This window comes from Buteo buteo, chromosome 33 (genome assembly GCF_964188355.1).
Source record: "Buteo buteo chromosome 33, bButBut1.hap1.1, whole genome shotgun sequence".
NCBI classification, from domain to species: Eukaryota; Metazoa; Chordata; class Aves; order Accipitriformes; family Accipitridae; genus Buteo; species Buteo buteo.
The window spans coordinates 1,464,096-1,490,304 of record NC_134203.1 but is presented as its reverse complement, the minus strand read 5'-3'; the positions used below and the strand labels follow the sequence as shown (position 1 = coordinate 1,490,304).

At 43.2% G+C, this 26,209-nt stretch overlaps 1 protein-coding gene across 1 annotated transcript; it reads right to left on the bottom strand.

The window, feature by feature from the left end:
• Nucleotides 1–1,236: 1,236 nt before the first annotated feature.
• On the bottom strand, nt 1,237–25,830 carry LOC142026364 (E3 ubiquitin-protein ligase RBBP6-like). Its single transcript, XM_075019320.1, has 17 exons — nt 25,665–25,830; nt 21,464–21,563; nt 19,456–19,494; nt 18,786–18,822; nt 13,934–13,978; nt 11,435–11,523; nt 11,211–11,315; nt 10,235–10,366; nt 8,679–8,848; nt 7,781–7,884; nt 7,141–7,332; nt 6,982–7,060; nt 6,817–6,874; nt 5,284–5,649; nt 4,850–4,951; nt 2,653–3,563; nt 1,237–1,328 (listed from the first exon to the last, which is right to left on the bottom strand). The coding sequence occupies exons 1-17, from the start codon at nt 25,828–25,830 to the stop codon at nt 1,237–1,239; spliced, it is 2,787 nt and encodes a 928-aa protein (XP_074875421.1).
• Between the last annotated feature and the right edge of the window lie 379 nt (nt 25,831–26,209).

Below are 26,209 nucleotides of genomic sequence, written 5' to 3'. Positions count from 1 at the left end.
CCGCTGTGCCCCTATTTCTGGGCCCCAGGTCCCGGCCTTCTGGAACCTTCTCCCACCCCAGTTCCAGGAGTGTCCGAGACCCCCGTCAGTCAGGAGAAGGGACGCCGGGCCCCTCCCCACAACGTCCATGTTGGGTCTCTCGGGGCGTTGTCCAGGCCATTGTCACCTTAGTATTGTTATTACTATCATTATTAGTTTCTTCCTTTCTGTCCTGTTAAACTGTTCTTATCTCAACCCACGAGTTTGACTTTTTTCCCCCCAATTCTCTCCCCCATCCCACTGCGTGGGGGGGAAGCGAGCGAGCGGCTGCGTGGTGCTGAGTTGCCGGCTGGGGTTAAATCCTGACAAAGGTGTGGGAGGGGCTGAGGGTAGAGGGTCTCTAAGGAGATGGGTGTTCTATATGGGGTGGGGGGGCTGTATGGGGTTTGGAGGGGCGGTTGTGGGGGTTTTATGGGGCTGGGATGATCTATATGGGGGTGTGGGGGGGGTGTTTTAGGGTCTATATGGCCGCGGGGGGGTTATATGGTCCATATGGGGCTGGGGGAGTCTATAAAACTGTGGGGAGGGCCTATAGGGATGGAAAGAGTGGCCTATAAGGTCTATATGACCCGGGGGGAGAGGAACTATGGGGTTTATATGGGGCTGAGGGGAGTTACAGGGCATCTGGGTCGGGGGGGCATCTACCCCTGGACACCCTGGTCCACTACCTGGACACCTGGGGCTGCCTGCATGTCCAGATGACTGGGTCCTCCTGTGACAGGGGGATCTATAGGGTCCAGAGGGATCTATATGGCCCAGGGCAGGGAATAACAGAGGGATCCAGGCAGTCCAGGGGATCTAGATGGTCCAGGCTTGGGAGAGGCAGGGATCCATAGGGTCCTGGGGGAGGGGGTGTGTGTGTATATAGCTTCCAGAAGAAATCTTTAGGGCTTGGAGGGGGAGTGGGTTCCATGGGGTCTGGGGGAATCTACAGGGGCTGGGTTCGGTGAAAGGAGGGAACTATAAGGTTGGGGGGGCAGAATCTACAGGGTCCAGGGGGGAAAGGGAGTGTTCTATAGGATCCAAAGAGAGTCTATAGGGTCTGGGGGTGTGTGTCAGGGAAGAGTATGGAGGGTCTGGGGGCGGTCTGTAAGGCTGGGCATCAGGGCAGGGTCTATAGGGCCAGGGGGGTTCTATAGGGCCAGGGAAGAGTCCATAGCGTCCGGGGGGGGGGTGGCGGAGATCCATAGGGTGGGGTTAACCTCCACTCTCTGTGGGGCCGCGGGGTCTGTCGGGGCGATGGAGGCGGGGCGGGGGGCTTGGGGCGGGGCCTGGCGAGGCCACGCCCACTGCACGCAGGGGGCAGGGGGGAACCCGCATGTCCGGGTGGGGGGGTCACGAGGGGGAACCAAAAGTCGGGGACCCCCCTGCGTCACACACACACACCCCGGCTCCCCCCTCCTGACCTCACAGCCCCGCTAGGGCATCAGACCCCCCAACGTGACGTCACACCCGAACCATTTTCTAGATTTCCTGTCATTGTTCAAAGAAGCTTAAAGCAGAAGCCTGCCTTTCTAGTGGGCTTTCTTCTTCTGCCAAACTCATCTGCTGAACCCCACGTTTATTGGAAGGGTTAGCTCTGTATCATGGCACCACCATATGAAAATACTCCTAATAAAGCTTCTATTTAAGGAACACAAACACCTTGGTGATCAGCATTCTTATGAGAGGAAATACAGATTACAGGGCATCCTAAAGTCTATGTGTAAATGTCTGCTGGCAAATGACAACAGCTTTCCAAACAAACTGGAACAAGGTTGAAATGTGGCAGCTTCTTATTGAACGTTATTCTAAAATTGTCAGGACCAGCTGTGAAGAGTGGCTCTATGTTTGGGGCCACATCCTACCTTTTACAATAGAAAAACAAGGCCGCTTGGCACAGGAAAAAAACATACCTCTTGGCAGCACCTCCCCACATTGCATCAGTTCAAAAGATTTAAAGTCCTACCTGTCTTTTCCAAATGAAACCCCTTGATATGGTTATTTTTCGTACATGTTAGCTACCAGCAAGCTTCTACTGGTACCTTTTTTCTGTCACTAGTCTCTTCTCTGCTCATGTTCAGCTATCACTGGAAATCTCATCACGTTGGATAGTTTACTGAAAATGTATTATAACCAAGAAGTGACATAACAGGGCTGTAATGGATTCTGCAAAGCATTTTGCTGCTGCTATTTTATAACAGGTACCACCTTCTTCTGCCAGGCAATTAAAACAAAATTCAGCTGTGAAAATTTTTGCAGTATACCCCACCCAAACTAATCAACAATGGTTAAAAATAACATGCCCCAGCAAAACCTTTCATGATACATGGCCACAACTCACAATTCTCTACAAAATGTTCACTTTTATAAAGCTCTGATGTAAAAATCAAATAATCAAGCAGCAATATTTTAAGTGCAGCACAGGGTCTTCCATGTCACTATTTGCAACGCTTGAATTCATTTACATTTTATCAAAATCTAATACAGATGACTTAGGAATTAAGTCATTTTTTTAATATCCGTCATTCTATGTAGTGACAGATTTCATGTTTTGCTTATCTTTATCTTTGCTTTCCTTCAATTTTTCCTTCTTGTGTTTGTGCTTTTGGCTCTTCTCCAATTCCGTTTCGCTTCCAATGTGTTTCTTATGCTTCCTGTGTTTCTTATGCTTCTTGTGCTTCTTATGCTTCTTGTGCTGCTGCTTCTCCTTTTTCTTTTTCTTGCTGTCTTGACTCTCTCCCGAGCTGGCACTGCTGCTGTGGCTTCGAGGCTGACTCTCAGAAGGGCTTTGACTACAGCTAACACTGGGACGGCTTTGACTTCTGCTTGCTTCAGGCTGGTCAACTGCAGCAGGTGCTGCTGTATCCTCTTTCACCTTATCAGCAGACTTTTCTTTGGGGTCTTTTGGACTTTTTCCTGCAGCTCCCTCATCTTTTGCAGATACATTACTCTCACTGTCATTTTCATTGTGGTCTTTCTTTGCCTTTTCCTCCTCGGCTGGTCTGGTTTCTGGGTGATCTTTTGTCACTTTTGGGTGAACTTTCTGTGGGGTACCAAGAACCTTCTCACCCTTTTGAGAGGAAGATGTTTCAATGCCGCCTGTCTTGGGAAGCTCCTCCTTCACTTTTTTCGCAGGAGGTTCCATTCCAGGACATCTTTCACGAAATGAAGGAAATCCTTCGTTCTCATCTCCTTTTCTTCTCTTCTGGTGTTTTTGATGTTTATTTCCTTTGCCATCTCCCTGTGGATATTCCACTTCCTTCTCTTTTGATTTGGTAGGATCTTTGACGACATGGCGTGCTCTTCCAGAAGATTTTCCAGGGTAATTTCCAGCTCTATTACCAGCTGACCTTGACCTAGAACAATAGTTACGACTCTTCCCTTCGCCTCTTCTTGGATACAGCCGCGATCGCGAGTAGGAATGCAAATGGGAACGACAAAATGATCGAGAGTGGGAGCGAGAGGGGGAGGAAGCTGATCTTGACTTGGAGTAGGTATAGAAACTTCTAGAGTAAGATGAAGCACTAGAAGGAGGCTTGGACCTTAAAAAAACCACAACACACACACACGAAGTTAATTCAAAACAGTCACTCTCCCCAGTTTTTTCCTTCCAGATTTGCTTTGGGGTTTTTGACTCTCCATACACTTATGTTCTTTCAGCTGCTGACATAATGCTACTGCCAACTGAAGAACTTAATAACATGTACAAGTTTCGGCTCACAAGACAGAACAGCTGTTGCTTTGTTAATGGAAAAACATACAGGAAGGCTAAGTCTGTTTCCACTCACTTCTACCACGCGAACTACCATAGCTATCGGCTGATTTAAGGTGGTGTATAGTGGCCTCTACTGCTATGTGAACGCACCCATTTTTTCACTACTCTGCAACGACATGCAGCGCAAATCATTTTTGTTGCAGTAAGATGCAAAAAGAGCAAGTCTTAATGGCTACAGTGCAGTATCAAACATCAGGAAAACACGATTTGGCCTGAAGACAGTAAAGCTCAATTTTAAAATGCCAGCTTAGTCTCTTTAACTTCACTACTTCTTTGGCAATTTGTACAGGATGCAAAATACTTGCACTGCAGTCTTACAATCAACACTTCTAGCCCAATGTCCTAGCAAAATCTTGCACATACCTCTAGCTCTAACCAAGGATAGTGACAGCGCTTCAAGAAAGAGTCGTATCTAAATGCTTCTAAACTCAGCCTCGAGTAATATGACTCAATGCCATTACTCTAGGAAGGATACTGACAGCATTACTAAGAGACAGCTATGCAGACTCCTGCCCAAGTGATTTGGGGGGATAGAAAACATCAGCTGCCCTGCGTTTTTTCTTCACAAGTTTCTCTTGTTTTTCATTTAACAATGTCAACAAAATTCTAGTGAAAGCCACCAGTCTGCAGTCCAGCTTAAAATCTCTCCGTGTACCTACAGGAGAGAGACAAAAGAGGAAGACAATTTCTCTCACATATCTCCTCCGATGTGCTTTGAGGTAATGGTTACAATCAGAACAGGGAGATGCAGAAAATCCGGCTACTACACCTATTCAGTTCCTAGCCTCCTCACGGCTCTCAGGAGGTGAAGGATGTCATTGCAGAGAAGCTTCAGGGAAAGAGACCCCTGTTCCTTAACAACTGCTGCCCCATTATCACCATCAGTCAACTGTAATCTCTGCCATATTTGAGCCAGTAACCTACCTATGAAACTCCTATCCCTGCTAATCCCTTGAATCATCCAATCCATCCAATGAGAGAGGGGTGCAGTGGAACTCCCCCTGATTCTTCCAGACAACCTGCTGCTCCATTACAGACATGTAAACCAGTTACCTGGAAAACGAATGCCTACGCTCCTCTGGAATCTTTTTACATTCCATCAATTCCTTAGCAAAATCACTGGTAAACTCATCAAGTTTGGACTTTTTCTTTTCCCTGTTAAAATAAGTTTGACCTTTATTACAAAAAGGCACCAAGAGACAAAACATGGCCAATATGAGAAAATATAGACTGCATGCAAATGCAACAGGGGAACATCCCATTTCAGCAAAAACAGTTCAGCGTTCCTACAAGTTTTAGGGAAAGTTTTAGAATTACATTTGTCTTGGTTTAGTTTTGCATGTTTACCATCTGCAACACAAAAGTATACTGGAAAAAACACTGTCATTTTTGCTTACGTCAGGTGCACTTGAGTGTAACTGCAGCTCATTATGTGATCAAAATACAAAAATGAAGAACAACGCAGCTTCACTGAGCCAAATACTTACTCCTCTTTAAGACTCCGTTGTTCTCTGTAAAACTCCTCCCCAGAGAAAGGAGATGCTTGAGTCCTTGGGATGGTAGGTGGAGGAGACATGGGTACTGCTCTTGGAACCCAAGCTGATGACGTGTTTGCGGGAGCTGGGGGATATCCTGGAGGGGGGACAGCGCACCCAGCAGATGGAGGCTGGCCAGGTGGAAACTGAGGAGGAAACGGTGGTGGTGGTACCCCCAGTGGAAGAGGAAGTGCGTGGCGTGCTGGAGGATACAAGGGAGCTGGAGGCACAGGCACAAAGACTGGTGTTGATTCTGGTAGTGCTGGGGCCTGAGTCCTTTGGGTACACTCGCTGTGCAGGCGTCCTCGATTTGGACCTCTAAAGAAACCCAAAACCATGTGTCACTGTTTGTTACACTCTGTCGGATTTTAAAGAGGAAAGCGAAGGAAGCGGGAGCATGGTGGGGAGCACTTCTTGTTCTCAACTTAAGCATTTTTCTCCCTGCTTTCCGTTCATGTGAGATTACACTCATTTCTTGATCCTCATACTTGCCTTCCACATCCTCACCCCCAACACTCCCCTCGGTCTTCTCTCCTGACACTCAGCTTTGCAGCTGCAAGTGGAGGCTGCCCACGCTTAACAGAGACTCCCATCTCCCACGTGCCATGTGCCCACCGCTCCTCTGCTACTCCTGGAGACACTTAATATTTCGCACTTCTAACCTTCAAAGTCCTGCACAAATATTAACTCATCTTCTCTCAAACTTCTTTTAACCTCTTCCACATACGCTTCCTGTGCTGTCGCCTCATGATGATGTACTTGGCCTGTTCTTGTCCCTGCATTGTTATTTTCTTGCTTACTGAATCTGAGATTTTAAATCATCTGTGGGGTGGATCCCCATTTTTGTTTGGATTTATCTTTGAGATTTTATAAACACAGTGCACCCTTACAGTCGATCTAACATCAAGCATATAAAAAAATGAAGGACTGACTTGGCACAGCAATAAGAGATAAAACAGACTCTTCTCTTTCCAACGGAGAGAAAGCAGCTTGGCTATCTGAGACGACTAAATTGAAGAAACTCAGAATTGTCCTAAAATAACAGCCTTGACTTTTCCAATGATTTGCTCAATCAGAATCAACTAAGTTGTTCAAAAAAGAATGCTGGAGGCTGGTTTCTATTGGGAAATCAATTTCTTCAGCCTTATACAGCCAGTGAGCAAAAGGGTGGCTTTCCACCTGATCCTTTAATTAGATTTGATTTTTAGATGCACTTATGGTTTCCTCAGAAAGCGTGCATTTTTCAGAGTCCTCTTTTCAATTATGCACTGGACTTCTATTGTAAATAATCTTACTGCGAGCACATACCCCTTTGTTAAAGCCAATTCAAATTAGGCCATTTAAAAATTAATGAACACTTGTATTCTACACAACTATCTGTGCACACTTACTTCATCATAAATCAGCTGTTGTAGAATTTATGTGTTACAGCCTCATTTAACAGGTTACCAGTATGAATACATTGAATTTCTGCAGAACACTTACAGTTCCCAGCCTGGTCTGCCACCTGCTGAGCAAATTGTACTGGCTTTCGCTGGATGACCTTTTGGAGTGGAGAGAGGAAAAAGCAAAAAATCCCATTCAGTGTATCTGAAGATCATTTTTTAACAGAAATTCTTTTTAGAAAAATTAAAAGTTACAGTTCCTTACCAGTGGTGCGTGTTGATTGTCCTTGGGGGCCCAGACGACTTGGTAATGCTGGTTGTCTTAGTACAGGGGTCTGACAGCCCTTGTGAATAAATGCAGACAGTTGGAAAACAAGCTCTACTAAAATACAAGAATCGCTGCAAATGTTGAAACAAAGCTTACCTTCTCTTCCAACAAACTGCTGACTGACAGAGAGGAATATGTAGAATGTTCAGCAGCAGTCACCAGAGCAGCAGGAGGTGTAAGAGTCACGAGTGGGGGTGGTGGCAGTGGCAGCTGCTGCTGCTGGTGGTGCCACATCTGCTGACGGTGCCTTCTTCTGTAACCGGCTCCACTTTTGAAGTTGCTCACAGCCTAGAGGCAGAAAAACATTTACGCAAAGGTAATATGAAACTTCAGCAGATATACGAACAAAAGCCTCCACAGAGTAAAATTACTTGTGTAATCCCAAGGAATTGTATCAATCCCCAAAGAAATCAACATGCCGATACATGAACACATCACATTAAACACTGATACTAGTGATTGGTAACTCGGAGTGTCTGTATTCAAAGTACTGCCGTGTTAACACAGAATTTGAAAGCGAGGCAATCACCTTAAACAAAAGCATGACCTGAATTTGCCAGATTGTCTCCAAGGAGTTGTAAGCTTCTGTGATAACAGATAATGCACTTGAAAGGTAAATTTAGCCTTATTCAAGTCAACCTTGCTTAAGCAGATGTAAACTAATATTTCCTTCCCTTTCAGCTTTTTACAAAGAGCCTATTCTTACAAGCACTTTACGTAAAAGTCATCAGGTTACCCGGCGTAGGCACTTGTTGGCCACTAAAGCATCAGGCGAAACACCTGTCTGATGACACTCTGGACATCTATGCTCCTCAGATTCCAGTAAGGCTGTTCTAATACCTGTGTACAATTAGAATAATCAAAATAGCATTTAGCCAAACTAAGGAAGTTTTGGGGGTTCTAATCAACTATAAAAACACCTATATGATCCACAGGTGAATATGGTCTTGAAATGAGAGCATGAAGCTATAAAGGTTCAATAGCGTAAAAAATTTCTAGTATGCAGCAAATAACTCTAGAGTTTTGGTATGTCACTGTTGTAACATTTGAAGATGTAGAGTAGGCTGTGTCTTGATGTTTCAGCTAGTCTTTTTCCCACTATATAGTACAGTGAGAAGTCCCCACCCTCCAGGTTAACGAATAAAACTTGTCTCAGAAAAACAAATAGTAGGTTCAAAAAACCATTACTAGGTTCGCGCTCTGAAGGTTTTAACCAACTCTCCCGTGGAGGAAAATGTGGATTAAATGCTGCTAACTATCCGTTTGTTGCAGACCACCGAAAGTCACCAGAGTTGGCTATATAGTTTTGTATGAGAGAAAGGGCTGTGGGCAAACTAAATGCACTCAATATCCAATACTGCAATCACCTGCACAATCAGCCACTCCTCTCATACTCGTCCTTCCGCATGTAAATTTAACTAAAAAGCTATGTATTTTACTATTTATTTATTTATTTAACTATTAAAGCTCTGTGGCTTTTTTCCCCCTTTATACGAGAAGAGCCCTTTCCTATTCAGGGTATACTTAAGTATAAAATAGAACTGGTAACAAAATAATTTCGCTATCTCCTCTTTCTGCTTTCAGAAGAGCAGATGTGCTGTTTTGAATTAACAAACATGGGAGTTCACACTTACATTCATCACAATAACTGTTTCCACAGCAGGGAATAATAGCCGCATCAGTCATTATCTCCTTACAAATGAGACATAAAATCTCCTCTGGAATAGGATCATCTGAGGAGGAAGAGGATGGCTCCTCCGGTAAAAAGGGAGGCTTTTCCTTCTCTCTTCTAGCATAAGCTTCCCTGGAGGAGGGGAAAGGGGAAGGAAAAAGAAACAAATTAAAGATGGGTAAAGGAGAACTTTTCCAAGCTTTGGATCTTATCAAAGGAAGACAGGAGATGGAATTCTTCTCACTCCACATTAGCCTCCTAAAACATAGGCATTTAGTTGAACCTACTTTTCTATAGCCACCACACTAGAATAGGGAGGGGGGAACAATTTTCCCACCGCAGACCTCTCCCATTCAGTGGATCAACAACGAAATTAGCTCAGATGAGCTTGTGGGTCGAGATAAGGACAGGAGAGATCACTCACCAATTACCGTCACGGGCAAAACAGACTCAGCTTGGGGAAAATTGACTCAATATATTACAAATCAACCAGAGTAGGGTAATGAGAAATAAACCCAAATCTCAGAACACCTTCCCTCCACCCCTCCCTTCTTCCCAGGCACAGCTTTACTCCCAAATGCTCTACCTACCCTCCCCCCCCAGCGGCGCAGGGGGACAGGGAATGGGGGTTACGGTCAGTTCATCACACCTTGTCTCTGCCGCTCCTTCCTCCTCAGGGGGAAGACTCCTCACTCTTCCCCTTCTCCAGTGCAGGGTCCCTCCCACGGGAGACAGTTCTCCATGAACTTCTCCAGCGTGGGTCCTTCCCATGGGCTGCAGTTCTTCACGAACTGCTCCAGCATGGGTCCCTTCCATGGGCTGCAGTCCTTCAGGAGCACACTGCTCCAGCGTGGGTACCCCACGGGGTCACAAGTCCTGCCAGAAAACCTGCTCCGTGGGCTCCTCTCCACAGATCTGCATGTCCTGCCAGGAGCCTGCTCCAGAGCGGGGTTCCCACGGGGTCACAGCCTCCTTTGGGAACACACCTGCTCCGGCGTGGGGTCCTCCACGGGCTGCAGGTGGACATCTGCTTTACTGTGGACCTCCGCTCCACCGTGGACCTCCCTGGACTGCAGGGGGACAGCCTGCCTCACCATAGTCTTCCCCACAGGCTGCAGGGGAATCTCTGCTCCGGCGCCTGGAGCATCTCCTCCCCCTCCTGCTTCACTGACCTTGGTGTCTGCAGGGTTGTTTCTCTTACATGTTCTCACTCCTCTCTCCGGCTGCCGTTTTCCCTCTGTCCCAACTTTTTTTCCCTTCTTAAAAATGTTATCACAGAGGCGTCACCACTATTGCGGATTGGCTCGGCCTTGGCTGGCGGCGGGTCCGTCTTAGAGCTGGCTGGTATTGGCTCTCTTGAACACAGGGGAAGCTTCCAGCAGCTTCTTACAGCAGCCACCCCTGTAACCTTCCCCCCCACCCCCGCTACCAAAAACTTGCCACACAAAGCCAATACAGACATTTACGCACGGTTTCTCTCGTTCACTTTTTGGTCGGTCCAATTAATTCCATACTTACACATTAACACGTGGTATTGCGTATTTTCCAGTTTTTGTCACCATGACACCCTTCCTTTTGGGATCTTTCACCTCCACCAAGAAACTCCTTGGAATTCCTGTGGTCTTTTTCATCCTGGGCACAGACCCAAAACTTTCGTCCTGTTGAGACAAGAAATGCAGACATACCGCATCTTAAGACCCACACTTAAAATGACATTTCAATGATGATTTTAAGTAGCAAGAGCCTTTAATCCTCTCCTTTTACCTAGCGTAAGGGTCGCTCGACTAAAATACTTCTTTTCTTAAATGAATACAGCCAGGATGTTCCAAAGGCTTGAGCAGTGTTTTGAATTCGGTCGACATTCTTTGGCTTACCCTCGGGTTCCTTAAGGGCGAAACAGCCCTTAGCTCACCATCCACTCAGAGAAGAGACACAAAGCCGCTCCTCCTCCTCCAAAGGGCAATGCAGAGGGAGAGCTTAATGCAGTGCTCTGAATCACTCACTGGGGAAACTTATGTTCACCATCTCTATATGAAGGCTAAATTCATACCTCATGCATGTACCTTCAGTGACTAACATTAAACGGCATGAAGACGCAACCAGAGGCTTGTCTGATTAAAACACACAAATGTTCAGTAGATGGGGTCAACAGAAACATCTTCTTTTTATACAAAATACTAAAAACTATGAACTGTCACTAAAAAGAGTTAAAACCAGAAAAATTTCCAATAACATTGAAATGTACAAAAACACGCATACAAGTTCACAGAGAAAGATCTATGGACACATTTCATGTCCATGACCTAGAAAAAAAGAAAATTTTACATTTCTAATTCCAGGTTTCCCTCAAATTCTGAAAGGCTTTGCAACATTGCCATATAAGCTCTGTATTTCACCCCAAGAGAAACAATTCTTCACGTGAGTATTCATGTACTTGTTACCTAACTGCCAGGGTAAAACAATTAAAAACTAGGTAACACCAGAAGTCCCCCACAATCTTATCCCATTTCTTGGGCAGTTCTTCATAGAGTGGCCAGGTTTTCTGCAACGATGGCAAGTATATGACGATGCAGGTGGACCCACGGGTTTCTTCATGTAACTGCAAGTTTTGGGGGAATAAAAGAACAAGGTATGCACATGTCTCGCTTGTTAAACCAAACACCTCTACAGTTTTTTCCATAATCTTCAAAGAACAGATCTGACATTATCAACACTTACTTGATTGGATCATATTCATGGCAGGACTGGATCATCATAGCTTTTATTTTATCCTCTTTGGAAGCACTGGCTTCAGCCAGATTGGCAGTCTGTTTAACAGGCAATTATTTGACACGCACATTAGAAACACGTTTAAGCCCACACAGCCAAAGACAACACCGCTCACCCAGTCCTGTAAAGAGCAGCACAACACTAGCTGAGGTTGCATGAAAAGAGCTGCTTATAGAAAATACCGTTGTCCTGAAGATGTTCTGGGGAGCCCTTACACCGTTATTACATGGTGTTTGTGTGCGTGTTAACCTACTTGACAAGAGCGTTCTTGGGCACTCAAAACCTTAGGCTCTGTTTGTACCTTACAGAAAGACTGGCGTAACCAATCCAATTGTCTTCCAAGTGGACCGAAGGCATAAGTAGACAACATTACACGATCCAGTATTTTTAAGGTGATTTTTAAGCTCCAGCCTATTTGAAGAAGACATCCACTGTACATTTAATTGAGAAAGATGCATGCAAGTATCCTTATTTACATTTTGCAGCATTAAAGGGACACACAACTTAAGAGTCAGGGAAGTTGTTTTTGCTTGCTGAAATGCAGCTTCCCACACAGAAGCATTAAAAGGAAGCAAGCTTTTTATAATCCCTCAGCAAGACAAAAGATTCTTGTCACTACAAATTTGACCATCATGTGCTGGAGGCAGTCCACACTGCATGCTTCTCCCTCTACTAACTTCTTCATATTAAGTGATTTAACTACAGGAAGCACAATCTGCATTTTTTTTTCCAGTTGACTGTGTCCTTTTAACATATAAATTGTAATATCAACCTTATGCAGAAATAGATCTTTCAAATTATTGAAGCCAGCTGTTTTTTCAAAGTAGTATTTGTTCCAATGTTTTTATTTCACACGAGTCCAGATCCAAGCAGGGTCTAAGGGAGAGGCTGTAAAGGATGTGGACCTGCAAGCACCTAGCATTCAGATCAACCACTCAGATCAACCACTCATGGTTCTGTTTTTATATGCATTCATTCACAAAAGCAACCAACTAGTTTCAACATTCTATTAAATGGATGTTTCATAGACACCATTTTTTTCTCCACAGTAACATAATCCAGAGCAACACCTATGAAATCATTTCCATGAACATTTACAGAAAGCTTTACAGATACTTGACTAATTTCTTTGAACCCAACAGTTTACAAAACACATCCAAAACCCACAACACATTAGTAGGAATAGACCAAAATTCAAACATGGCATTTCATACGTAGTAATAATAAACCAGAAAACTCTTAACGCATCACCTCCATGCCAAGTCAGTCTGCACTAAAGACGTTAGAGTAAGTAACAGGTTTGAGCTGCTTTCCATTATGTTCCTGTATTTTTCTGAAATACTGAAATTTTCTCAAAAGCTTAAATGTGTACACCACAAGGACACTTCTTCATATTTTAAGAGTAAAATTTGGCATAAGTTTACAGTACCAAGGACATGTTTAGGGACAGCACTAATGGAGACCAAGTTCTTTTGGTGGCTACCTTCCAAACATTTTTTTTCCCCCCCCAGATGCACACAATTTAATTTCTTCAGTGAGAAAGGAAAGAAGTGACCAGTGTGAAGAGATTCCTCTTTCTTGGAAATGAACTCCAGCCTTCCTTTTCAGAAGAAAGAACTAGCTCCTCTGCATTAGGCCCTGCCCTCTCTAAGCTTTGTAACTTTAAAGACTAGTTCTTTCATTGGCTAGCACTACGCCTTTTCACAAAGTGCAGCCAGTAGTGCTTTCCCAGAGGAAGGTACACATTGTTGAGCAAAAAATGCAAGCAGGTCCATAGCAAAACATGGCATTACAACAGTTCCAGAAGGTCACATCTGCTAATATGCCACACATACACATCGGTATATTCCTAGAAACAATCAGGTACACTTTCACACTTCACACAGTCTGCATTCCAACAAATTAGATTATGTTGTCTACTGTCTATATACTAGCATTTATGAAACTGTGCAGCATTAAAAGAATGGATCTGTAACTTTAATGGCTAGAAATTCAAAAACAGCCATGCAATTGTCCATGTTACAGAAACGATTCTCTTTTGGCTGTTGCACACTCCCCCCTCCAAATGCCCGTAACTTACAGCCCATTCAATTCTTCTGGAAAAACTGTTAGTTTCCAATGCAAAATCAATGAAACATATGAGAAATGGTAAACAGCTTCTGAAATGCTGCTTCTGTGTGTCTGGAAGATGAGTAATAGTGCAACATTACGTTGAGGCTGATAAGGTACTCCCCTTCTATCTTCCCAAAGTGGGAACTGCTCTTTACAGGCTAGTACCAAAATAGACACCCATTTTAAAGTTAAAATTAATACTTTAAATTAATAAAAATTAAATTAAATTTTGTTTCCATTACAACAGTTATCCAGCTATAGATCACAGTATAAGATTTTAAAAAACAAAGCAAACACTTTTTTTTTTTAAAGAATTTGAAAAGAATATATCTATACCTTAGCAAGGTGGGCCAGAGAAAGAGATGCAGGAGAGTCATCTGTCTGTTCACAAAAAATTAAACACATATTCAAGTTCTACAGTCAAAACATAGCAATAGTTAAGGTCTACTGTAGTCTGAAAGTCTGCACTATATCCTCTGAGTGTCGCTGACAGGGGCACTGCCAACCCCGTGCAATTTGTGTTTGCTGAAAACAAAGTCCAAACCTATGGCACCTTAAGAGTGCCTGTGTGGTTAATGAGAAGAAACGAAAATAACCAAACCCGCTCGACATCAACTTACTGCTCCACAGTATCTCAGAGAGGGACCCTTGTCAAATGCTCACATCTGTCAATTTTCAGCTAAAAAGGATTTCAGTTTATTTGAGAAGGAAGCATCACTACAGGAAACTTATTTGCAGTGTAGCTTGTCAATTAATCCGTTAACATCTCATCACTTCTAAATGCACACAGTTATGCTTTTATGAAGACAGTAGCTGCCTGGCAAAATCAAGCACAGGTGTATCAGCCCTCAACCATGAACTCTGCCCCTCCTGTCGTCACTAAGTTTAAAAATGCCAAACTCACCATACCCCACAACACCCAAATAAAAACACCAAGCCAGAACATCAGCCATGAAAGTAAACCACCACTTTGTCTAGAAAAAAACAGGCTGCTCAAATTAGTGAAATAAAGGTGTTTACCATGACAGAGCGGCCTACAAAAACAGACAATACTGATGTCTTGTATTTTATTAGACCACAGGCCATACTATCCAGATTAGTTCGGGAGGTGTGAGAATTTAATATTATGCTTCTTACTAGCAGAGCAAAACCAATTTTTAATGATGATGAAAACATGGAGTCAGAGCACAGTCCTGTAATTTTTTTCTCCACTGCAACCACACTCCTCCCTCCCACCTACCTCCTGGAACACCCTGCAGGAGTGAAGCCCTCAGGCCACTAGTTTGCAATAGGCTGCAGCGTTTATGGAGAACTAATACTGAAATGCTGCTTTTCCACAAGTAAACAGGGTAACACTTAGCTTGTTCCTTTTCCAGAATATGGAATTATATTATGCCACAAGCAGCAGTTAAGCTTACACTAGCAAAACATGATCAGAAAGACACCTGAATCACTGCTTATTAGGACTTTGGTTGTTCAAAAATGTAGAATAAAGTGTCACAGCGTAAACTGAAGAGCTCTCCTCAAGACGTCCCTAAATGGATCGGAGCAGAGATTAAAATCCTTCCTTGGAAAAAAGCCCTTGTCCTTTATTACCTAACGTAGTGGAAGAATTCAAGGGAGCAGTTTTAGCAGACTCTGGGGACAAAATATTTACATGCAGAAGATGTTTCCTCACTCCAGTTAATCATGTCTTCTCTAGATGTTTAGGAAAGCGCAGACAACATTACTCCAACACTAAGTAAAAAAATCATGAAAACGTGCCTTTGGAAAGGAGCACCCAGACCTGGAACAAGAGACCTTCTTTCCACTGCAAATCTTACCAGAAGATTCAACTTTCCTTCCCTTCACAACATTTGGTACCCACTTCTGTCAAAACGGAAGTCTGATCAAGTATTTTGAAGCTTCATGCTCCACATGCCACTCTTCTTCACATGTGGAAAAACAGGCCTATGTTCTCTCATGGCAGGCACAACCATTATCACTTTGCGGGTTTTCAGAAGCAAACAAGGAATTAGGAAAGCTCTCTATTGGAGTCTGGCATTAAACAGTCTAGGACTGACCAGTAACTGAAACATAACAGTTAATATTAGTTCTTGTATTTTTTTAGGAAGCAGTTATTATATGGCCTGCAGGCAACAGTCTGATTTCTTAAAGGAGATGAAAGCACTCCCTTCTATGAACAGTTACCAAAAGCAGCAAATAGAAAATTAATGTACTATTTAGTACGTTTGCCCAACGGCCATCTTCCAATGATCCTACATTCTTGTGTCTTTGGTTTTTTTCCTTTAAATTTCTACTGAAGTATTTCCTGCCAGTCCCTCCCATCGGTCAAGTAGAAACAACACCTCCACGACACTTGTATACAACCCTAAGGTAATACTGCAGAAGAACTGGGGAAAAAAAACCCAAACCGAAAAAAACCCCAAAGTAACCAAATAAAGAAAACCCTCAAAAACCCCACAATCAACAGTCAATGTATTAACTCCCATTTCAAACAGAAGACTAAACAGAAATTCACATAAAGCAAGTGGGAAAGGGGACAGAAAATAGGAGGAAAAGGCTAATCTCACTGCTGGAGTGCTGCATTTAAATTACAGTGGTTTCCTAAAACCCAATAGCTTGGTTAAACTGAAAATTCAGCCAGGAAGGATCACAGCTGTGCTTGGCGGTGCTAAAACAATGCGCGTGACTCTGCATTTCTGCAGCCTCTGAGGACTAATACCAACTAGAGATCCTTGCAGTTACTGAAATAGGAATACGAAAACAAATAGGATTCACTTTCTTGATTTGGCAGTAGTAACGGTAGGACAGCAGCACAGATTTGGAAGTGTAGAATGACAGCTAACATAAGAGCAAGACAATTAAGAAATATTCAAAGTATAAGGTTTTGTGCATCCTTTAAAAAAAAAAAATCTGAACTGATTTTAACATTGCTGCTTTACTGTTCAACAATAATTGGCAAGCCTTCCCAGTGATTTATTCAGACCACACTAAGATCCAGGTTTGGCTTTGAAATACATGCAGAAAGACGTTTATTTAAAATAACAAAACAAAACAAAACCCCACACACTTTAGACCAAGACCTGAGTTAGCTTTAAGAATAAAGCTAACTGTGCCTCCAACACTAGAAGCACCTGAGGCTGCAGTGCTTTTACTCTGTGTGTGAGACAGAGAGAGAGAGAGAGAGAGAGGACTTGTAAAGAGAGATGCAAGGCTTCCACCCTCCCTATGGCTACCCACAACCCACATCAGGTACAGTCAGAGCAAACAAGAAGGGAACAGTTTTGCTTTGTCTTCCTTTTAATTAGTTCTAACTAACACAAGTCTTCCCTCCCACTCCAGGATTTTTCCTTTCTTAAAACAAAATATTTTTTTGAGACATCTATCTAAGCTTATGGTAACATGCTACTTAGAAACGTAATACAGAGACACCAGGGAACACACGAGGCTGAAAGAATGGTAACCTTATTGATGAAGATGTGATTTGTGTTTATACACAAGCTAGTAAACAAAGAGAAAAAGAACTCTTTCCAAGACATAAAACCCCATCTCAGTTAGATCAAATACTATAAAGGTGGTTTACATAAATGCCTTCCATTAACTGCTAGGGTCACTGGGCTCACAATGAGAGCCTTTCATGTCCAAAAAGGAAGTTGAACCAATCAGTGATAGAATTATGGATGTCAGGTTTAGGCTTAGTGTTTTTACACCAACATACAAGAAGTTTTCCACTTTAAGTTCATTGTATACCATTCCACGAGAATCAGAGGCTGTATTCTTGACAGAACACAACCCCAGAGCTCATCAATTTCTAGATTAAGTTACCCAAACAGCTGATCAAGGGATCAGATCCAATGATCCAGGGTTAGTGCAAAGCCTCACACCATTCTAGTGAAGAAAAAGCAGTTATACTTGAAGATGAAAAATAAAAACCAACAAATAGGAATTTTTACATTATAAGGGCTATTTTGAAAAGCACAGTTACACCTAGCCTTCGACCCAAGTCGCAAATCCAGATCTAGACCATTACCAGTCAGGTATTTCCTTGTGTGACTTCTCTCTAGTTTAGCAGCCGAATGACAGTGTTTTCTAACCCGAAGAAAAATGCTGCCCCTTTTCCAAATGGAAATTCAGAGTGGGGGTATACTAAAGAAAGGCTTAACCTTTGGGAAATCAAAGCAGCATCCAACCCCGAAGCCACCCAGGTCCAAAAAAGTACTGCAGGCAGAAGTTCAGACAAATGACAGGGATTTTACCCACAAATACACCAGGCTCTAACCTTGTGCCAAAATCTCTACACTGGGTCTTAGATATTTTCATTTGCAGACAAACTATTAAACTAAACTGCTTCATCAGATAGAGTGGAAAGATCAAATGCAGAACTTCCGAATACCACTTTGCGGAGCAACCATATTTAAATTCATGGCAATCTCTTAAAGACATACATGTACTCAGAGGGGCCCAAATAATATCACTTCAATTATACACTTTTAGGAACAAATACCCAAGCATTTAAGGACATGAAACGGAAACATTTAGCTGCACATGACTGTCCTCAAAATGTATGGGATATGTTGGTTTGGCTATTTGTTTGAACCCCCAGGTCACAACTAAGAAACAGTACCAAGTTTAACCACGGTGGTTTCTCAGTGAGTTTTGATAACATTTTCAAAATCCATTGGGCAAAAAGAGTATTTTAAAAAAAAAAGCTAAGTGATATAATGTGGAAATAGTAGAAAATTCACTCCAAACAATTTGGATTGCAAGAAACAAAAAGCACAAAACAACCTACAAACAAAACAATGTACAAACATACGCTTTACTAGCTATACACAGATGTAGAACATGGCACCATGTTCAGTTGTGCAAACCTCGGACCTACATGATCTAAAAGCGATCATACATTACCTGTACAATACAAAGTCATCCAGGAAATTGTCTAGCATATTCAATGTGAAATGCAATGCATCACTAGGCACCAAAACCAATATTTACATTAGAACTGTGCAAGTGATGGCATTACCCAGTTTTTCCTATGCTGAATCAAAGACATTGTCTTTACAACATACACCAGGTTTTACTGGAATATATAATTAGTTAATGTTTGGAAAATTAATACAAGGCTACATGGTTTAGAATTAAGAGCAGTGTGTAGAAAAAAGTGTGAGATTGTGTTTTTACATACTGCTTTTGATGTTCCACGCACTGGCTCAGTTTGACTCCTGGAAGAAGAAATAAAGGTGATTAGAATTTCAAGTAAAGCACTTGTACCCAGCATAAAGCAGTGACAACAGGTTATAAAACCTGAACATCAAAACATCATGTTCTGATAGTCTAGGGAATGGGGAAATTTATTCATATACCTAAACTGTTCTCTCTCGGCACATTCAGTGCAACTAAAAAACCCAACAAACAGACCCAAATCCCGTTTCTACTTTGTCACAAATTAAGATGTACAGTTATAGAACACAACAGTGCAAGAGGAAGCCCTCAGGTATTTTGTCTCTGCTGCGTCAGTATCAAAAAGATGAAGTCTGTATCACAGCTTGGTGTTCTTAAATAATCAACTCTCAAAATACAAAGGCAACTTTAACCAATCCGTATATATCTAGTATTACAAATGGGTACCAGATACAGTACTTTAATTTCCAAGAAAGAACACTGACGTTCTAGACACTTTGAAGTGCAAGTTTACTTCAGAGAAAACAGTCAGTCATCTGACAAAGAGATAACAAGAATGGCAGCAGCATAGGCTTTAGAACAGAGTTTCTTTGTGAAAGCCCAAGCACTGTATTCAGATAGCTCCTACATTTAGCATATGCAAGATTGACTACAAATAGTAGTAGAAATGTCACCTGAAAGCAGTTTCTGGGGTTTGGTGTGATTTAGGAGCCCTGTGACAAAAAAGAAAAGGTCTTACTTGCCAGAATTTGCTTTAAGATAATCTTGAAAAGGCTACAATCTTTTTGGCAATAGTCATTACATTTGAAAACTTGCTGAGATTCCACACACTTATTGATCTGTATCTGCATGCCACTCATCAGGAATCAGACGTGCAGCCCTTGATCTAGTTAACAAACAATTCATACGTCATCCAAAGCGTCCCATGAGCAGAGACAATTCAATGGCTGCTGTGGAATTTACGTACAACTAGAAAGGCTCATGCTTCCTGCCACTGCTAGAATACCACCAGGCTCGCAAGTACAGCCACGTACCTCCTGAAGATGAGGAAGTACAGGGAAATACTTTAGATTACCACGCAATGCTTTCTTCATCCATTTACCTTGAAGAACATACAACAAGGTGAGTAACGCATTTTTGAAGGCCTCTCCACCGTTATAGCATACATTCCTCGTTCCCAAACATTAACCACTCTACCAGTTGTTTCTGCAATGTTTCCAGCTGAAGGAATAGAAAGCTCATCTGCCTGGTTCATTTTCAACACTACAACAGCAGCGCCATTCTTTCCGTATCCCCACATACAGGTCTTTGCTTGATCTTTGATGCTAGCAGCATCTCTCCTCTCATTTCAGGGCAGGATTATGATACCAGGAGAGAGCGCCAGCCAACCAGAAACGGAGGATGCGTTGACAAGGCGGCACTAAGCACACATATTTAAGTTAAACATGGCCAAAACAAGGCCATGGTTACAAGCACAACACTGTGCCGTCCTGAATTCCTAGGTAGTGCCTGAAAGCACTGCAGCAACTGCTGAAGTAATATGCCCAAAGTTTACAGGCAGACTCACAGCAATTCAGGGTTTTTTGCTCGCAAATGCTTCACAGGTACCAGGATGCTGCTGTGCTGTTTTTTCAAGACACACAGTAACTCACCAGTCTACTTTATTGCCTGAGAACCAACATGAGAAAGACATGGCAAAACCACAAGCTAATAATACCTACTAATTGTGGGGGAGAGGCGTCTCTTTAAGAAGGCTGGAAAACATGAATGTTCAAACAATGCTAATGTAGCTGAATACATACATGACAGCAATAATCCTGTAGTCAGCACTGCATTTGCATAGCTGTAAGTTTAACCAACACATCCGATTCTCTGTCCTCCAGAAATCTGAGGAATATAGATTGAAAACCTGGAGCACTGATAGCAACTTAGGGTAAAAACAGACTTAGAGAACTAGTAACGCCTGGTAACGTGCTGAACTGCTTACTGAGTTTCAAGTTTGGAAGGGGTTAACTATTCCTTTGTTGTACTCGCTCAAAAGGTGATACACTTTAGGAGAGTGTTCTTTTTCTCTGGCCTGAAATGGACATTGTCTTTAGGAAACTAACAGGAATCACTTATGAATGGAACTTCTGGTTTGCATGGTTTGCCAGCTGGCAACCCTTGGTCTTTCCTCTGTGTCTAGTATGCAAAACACCCAGATTTACCAGGGGGTAAGAATACCTGCCATATCCCACCCTGCACCCCCCAAATGCAAGAAATAGTCAAACACTGACAATCAGACTCTTCTGAAGTGGGAAGAAATTAGAAGTTTACACAACAATGCCTATCTGTCTTTACTATAAAAGCAATCAAATCAAACACATAAAATAAGGAATCTCTCCACGTAGAGGAAATGGGATCTACAACTTGGCTCTCAGAAGAATCAACCCCAAGAACAAACCCAATGGAATCACCTTAAAAGCTACCATTGTTGCAGTTTCAACCCCATCTCCCAGCAGGCCAAAACATGTACGTCTGCTTTGGGACAGATATATTAAAATCTAGCCCATGACAACAAAAATTAACAGCAGCTTTAACAAGAAAGATACAATCTGAATGCCTCTTGTAAACTAATATCAATTTAAAAAGTTAATGCACTGAAACCCCTAACCAAGAATACAATGCTTTACGGATACTTACGTAACACGGGGTTTGCTGGTGACTTTAACTCCTCCAGCAGGGATTCTTCTAACAATTACCGATGAGTTCCTAGGAATCAGGGCATTACCATCTGTGTATTCTGAAAACAACATCAATACAGAAAAAGAATCTGCCACTTTACGAGAACCTATATCAATACATAATTACACAACATTTCAGAGAATCCCTTTACGGATGGAAAAGCAAAGTTTGATATGGAACGTTGCACTTTTATCGTCCCAACACACTGAAAGTACATTTCAAGAAACCTTCAGGTTTGATAATCAAACACAAGCAGCACAATCTTTTTCATGGTTTTACAATGGTTGGAATGCCAACAGCAAAATGGTCTCAAAGGTCACTGAAGCGGAGTCTGCTAATGCGTGAGGTTCTTTCCTGATCTAGCTTAAGTTGCTTTTGCTTCTGTTAGGCTACAAAACCAACAGAGCTTTGGAGAAAAACCAACCACAGCAAAGTCTCACCTGCATAAACCAGATTCTGAAGTCTGACTAGCTTGCCCTGCAACAAAAGAGGCCCTCAGCTAAAGCATGACAACTCTGCGCCATTGCTTTCCTAGCTGTTAACTATATCAATTCCCCTGTGCTGCTAGTGGTCAAGACTGACAGAACACAGAAGAGCGCCTGCCATCTCTGTCTATTCCTTGGAGCTTAATCCATCAACAACACCGCTTCTCAGCTGCTCGGCGCTTTACGTGTAAATGGAAACAAAACTGGCAATGCTAGTATTTGGATCAGAGAAATCTGGGGGAGGTTTGAGCTTGCTTTCACAAGTAGGGCACAATTGGCTCCAACTAAAGTGCTATCTCCCCTCTGAAGCTTATCATCTAGTTTGAATTAACCCAAGGGATGTGAATTGGATGTCAATAGTTGTGGATGCCCCGTCCCTGGGCTTTTGAGCAACCTGGTCTAGTGGAAGGTGTCCCTGCCCATGGCAGGGGGGTTGGAACTGGATGATCTTTCAGGTCCCTTCCAACCCAAACCATTCCATGATTCCAGGATTCTATGAATTCTTGCGATTCATTCTGCAGAGCTGAGACACTCAAACAAAATTCCTTACGACGACAGCCGTGAAAAGCCTTTTGAAAAGAGAGTGGGCCTGAAGCTACCCATGCTTTGCCTGGGCTTACACCATGTTAGTCTTTGAAGAGGAGGAAAGCCTTCTGACCTTCTACATAAGGCCCAAACAATCAAAAAACCAAACTACCTGAGACACTTGGACTGAGTAAGCTTAAAATGCAAAGATCTCTCCATGAGAATGGTTTTTATATTGTCCTTACACAAGCTGGATATGACTAAATATTTTAAATCACTATCAGCAGCCATTCCCTGTAATCTGCCTACAGTTTTAAATATTAAAAGCTCTTACCTTTGCAGACCGAATCAGAACAATGGTCTGAAAACCAAAGATGCTGTATATCTAGTCAAGCTCTGACAGGGTGGTTTTGCTCAGTGATCACACACAAAACAGGAATATTTCACAATTTATGCTTCATTTTTCAGTATATTATTCCTACAGGCAGGAACCTCTCTTACCCCAAAACTCACCTACCAGAAGACATTATTTCCACAATGAAATGAACATTTTACTTCTATTTCCAAATGACAGAATGCTTCTTCAGAAAACTGAGAAATCATTTAGCTGAAACTAATTCCTGATCTTCCCCCCTAGGGAACCGAACAGCAAGCTTCCTCTGGACTTCCGAGGAGGTTCAAATTGTAGGAGAAAGGACTACTAATGACGAAAACAGAAGCTTTTACAGAAGTCATATATCCTGAAAGCAACCCCTAGAGCTCTTCTCAAAGAAGAAACTCTAACCCTTCCACAGCCACCTGTCAAGAAAGGCCTGCACTGGGACTTTTTGATGGAGAAGGAGCTGAAGCAGTACTGGGGCCCAGGCAGGCAACTGGGACATCATGGCAGCTGCAGATCTAGAAGCCCAAACCAGCTGTTTCGACCTGCTGAATGGAGTCATACAGAGCGTTCTTTCTGGTCCCGATCACAAACCGCTGGACTGACATTTCAGAGCTAGAGGACAAGCAACAGCGGCTCCACAAAAAGGCAGGAGTTTGCTACACCTGTGCTGAACTGAGGATTGTTCTAGTTCTGCAGCAGCTTTACAAGTGGCAGCACCTCGCCTAGGAAGAGACTGTATATATGAGGACAGCAACCAATGCATTTATTCACAAATGATGCAAGCCTGCAGAGGTCACTTCGAACATGCCCAACAGCTGTGTGATGCAAAAAGAGGAAGAAGTCCTCTTCTAGTACTTGGTGACAATTCACTGACCATTAGAAGAGAAGCATTGACACCTGCCTTCTGAATAGACTTATCCTTGAATGTGTGTGTGTATATATATACATCTGGTGATATATGCTTGTTTTCAATTCGCTTGTTAAGTGCACCATGAAGAGAGGTCCAGCCATCTAGTAACAGACTGATATAAAACTGAATTCACCTTAAAAGTCCATCAGCGCACATTTAAATGGATCAGCTGAAGAGTGACAATAGTGCGGTGAAGGAAAGGCTTTCTCTGTATAGGACACTTATCCCGGCACCTATCTGTATTTGGTACTGAAGTATCCCACCAGCTTGGTCACCGTCTCAGAGAATTTGTGGAAGAGTGTTTACATACAGCAGAGTCCATTGCTGAGTTAGTTCTGTGAAGGGGCCTGATACCAATTGGCTTTAAGACATTTATTTTTCCTTCGCCGCAATTAACTGAACTAATTTTGGTGATGAAATTTTATGAGAGGTGAAGCCAAACAATGTCGACTAAAAAGTCAACTTTTTTCTTTTTTTAAATAGGGAAGGACTAAATCTGGCGCGCTATTCCCGAAGTCCCTCTCAATTTGAATTTAACAGAAGCCAGCTTAGTCTAACAGCTCTCAGAATGAACTGGTGTCTCCCAGCAGGAACCTGTTCCCCATGGGCAGCAGCATCCCCTAGCAGAGACTCGGCAACTACCAGGACCTGCAAAGCAGCGTCACACTGCCTCACCTCGTGACTCCACATCTGCAAAGTGAGCAGTGACGTCATGCCCAACAAGGCTACTTTTCACACTTGTCCAAGCAGCGCTCCAACAGAAATGTTCAGCAAAGCTGGAGGTAACAACATTGTTGATTCCTATTCCCTGATAGCACAACACTTGTTTTTTGTTTTACTGGCAGGGATGGCCAGTAAGGGGCTACTGGGCTTTTGTCAATCTGACCTGTGATTAAAAATAAGGATCCCGTTAACTCAGAAAGCTTGCAAAAGCAAAGGAAGATTTGGATGTTATCTCCAAGTCAAGAGCAGAAGAGACATAACAGTCTAAAAGACAAGAAACTTGGTATGCTTGAAAGACCCAAGGCAAAGAAGTATTTCATGGAGGCAGACAAGTTAAACAAGAGCTACTTTGACTGCTGCCTCATACGGACTCGGAAATCTTAAATCAGCTATTGCATTAGTATCCACGACCTTCCTCCTGCAAAAAAGTACAAGCAGCTCAGGTTATGCTCCGCTTCGCGCTGAATGCACAATTTAAAAATCCCATTTTTAAATTCACCTATACTTCTGAAAATCTGCTAGCTTTACTAATTTCTGTCATATGTATGCTATCAACAGGTTACTGAAAAAAGCTCCTACTTTATTTTACGGCCTGCTTTAACCCACCGTTTGGAGTCTGACAGCAGTGCAAAAGCACCTCTCTGAGCACTATGCAGAGAAGTATTTTCACCCAGATAAAGTACAGAAGCTCTTCAGAACAGAAGTCATCAGAAGGCAAGCCGATATGTGAAATGACAAAGAAAAGCCTTGACTAGCCTTAGATGCCTTGCCAACCAGCTGATATGCTGCTGGGGAAAGGATTTGCAGAGTAAGAGCTGACAAGGACTACTAACATGCCAGACTCTCTCTACCACAAAAGAGGGTAACTCCCGAGAACACGTTTTCCCCCTAGCGCTTAAAATTATGCTTTCTCACGAGGTGAGTTTTTAGCTCTCTTCTCATCAACGCCCCTTGCACACTTTGCGACAAACAAATCATCTGTGTAGCTGCACTGAAAGCACTGCCTTGAAACATCCTGATGAACAGACTGGACTATTACTGGATTTCCAGCTTCCACCCAAGCTGTCGCGGGGTCGTTTGCGACACCGCCAGCCGGGCAGTCCCCGAGGCCCCGTGCCTGTTGCCCCCACGCACCTTCGTTGGTCTGGGCGTTGGTGATCAGCAGGTCGCAGCTGGCCGCCGTCAGCTTCTCACGGGCCATGATCTGGAGCTTGAGGTCAGGCAGAGAGATGTAGAGGCCGTCGAAGGTGACCATATCATAGTTCAGCTTGGAGAAGAACTTGTAGTGGACACACGACATGGTCGGGGCCAGGCGATGCCTGCTCCACGACAGCGTCTACCGTGGCAGATGGAGGCGATGCTCGCCCGGCTCCTCCTCGCAGCCCAGGCGGGCAGGCGGACGATGGGGAGAGGCCCTGTGAGAGACCGAAAGAGTTAATGTCTCAAACATGGCGGTGGGGCAGGTTCTACGTAATGACGAACTCTGCTTAACAACGAACCCTGCACAGCAAGGAACCACAGGTGAAAAGAAGCCAATCGGCACAGATCAGCACAGACATCAGCAACAGGATGGGGAGGCCATGCCTGGGGGTGTGCAGCTCTGTGTTCTGATATGCTGATCTGATATGCTGAGCAGGGCAGCTCACCATGCATGGCCAAAGATCAAACAATGGTCAGGT

Excerpts from the sequence above, each read along its gene's own strand:
- LOC142026364 (XM_075019320.1), bottom strand. The coding sequence starts at position 25,830 with ATGTCGTGTGTCCACTACAAGTTCTTCTCCAAGCTGAACTATGATATG. Across the intron at positions 7,061-7,140 it reads GCAGTTTGTTGGAAGAGAAG|GGCTGTCAGACCCCTGTACT; the intron begins GTAAGCTTTGTT and ends TTTATTCACAAG. Across the intron at positions 3,564-4,849 it reads CGTAGGCATTCGTTTTCCAG|GTCCAAGCCTCCTTCTAGTG; the intron begins GTAACTGGTTTA and ends GGTTTTTTTAAG.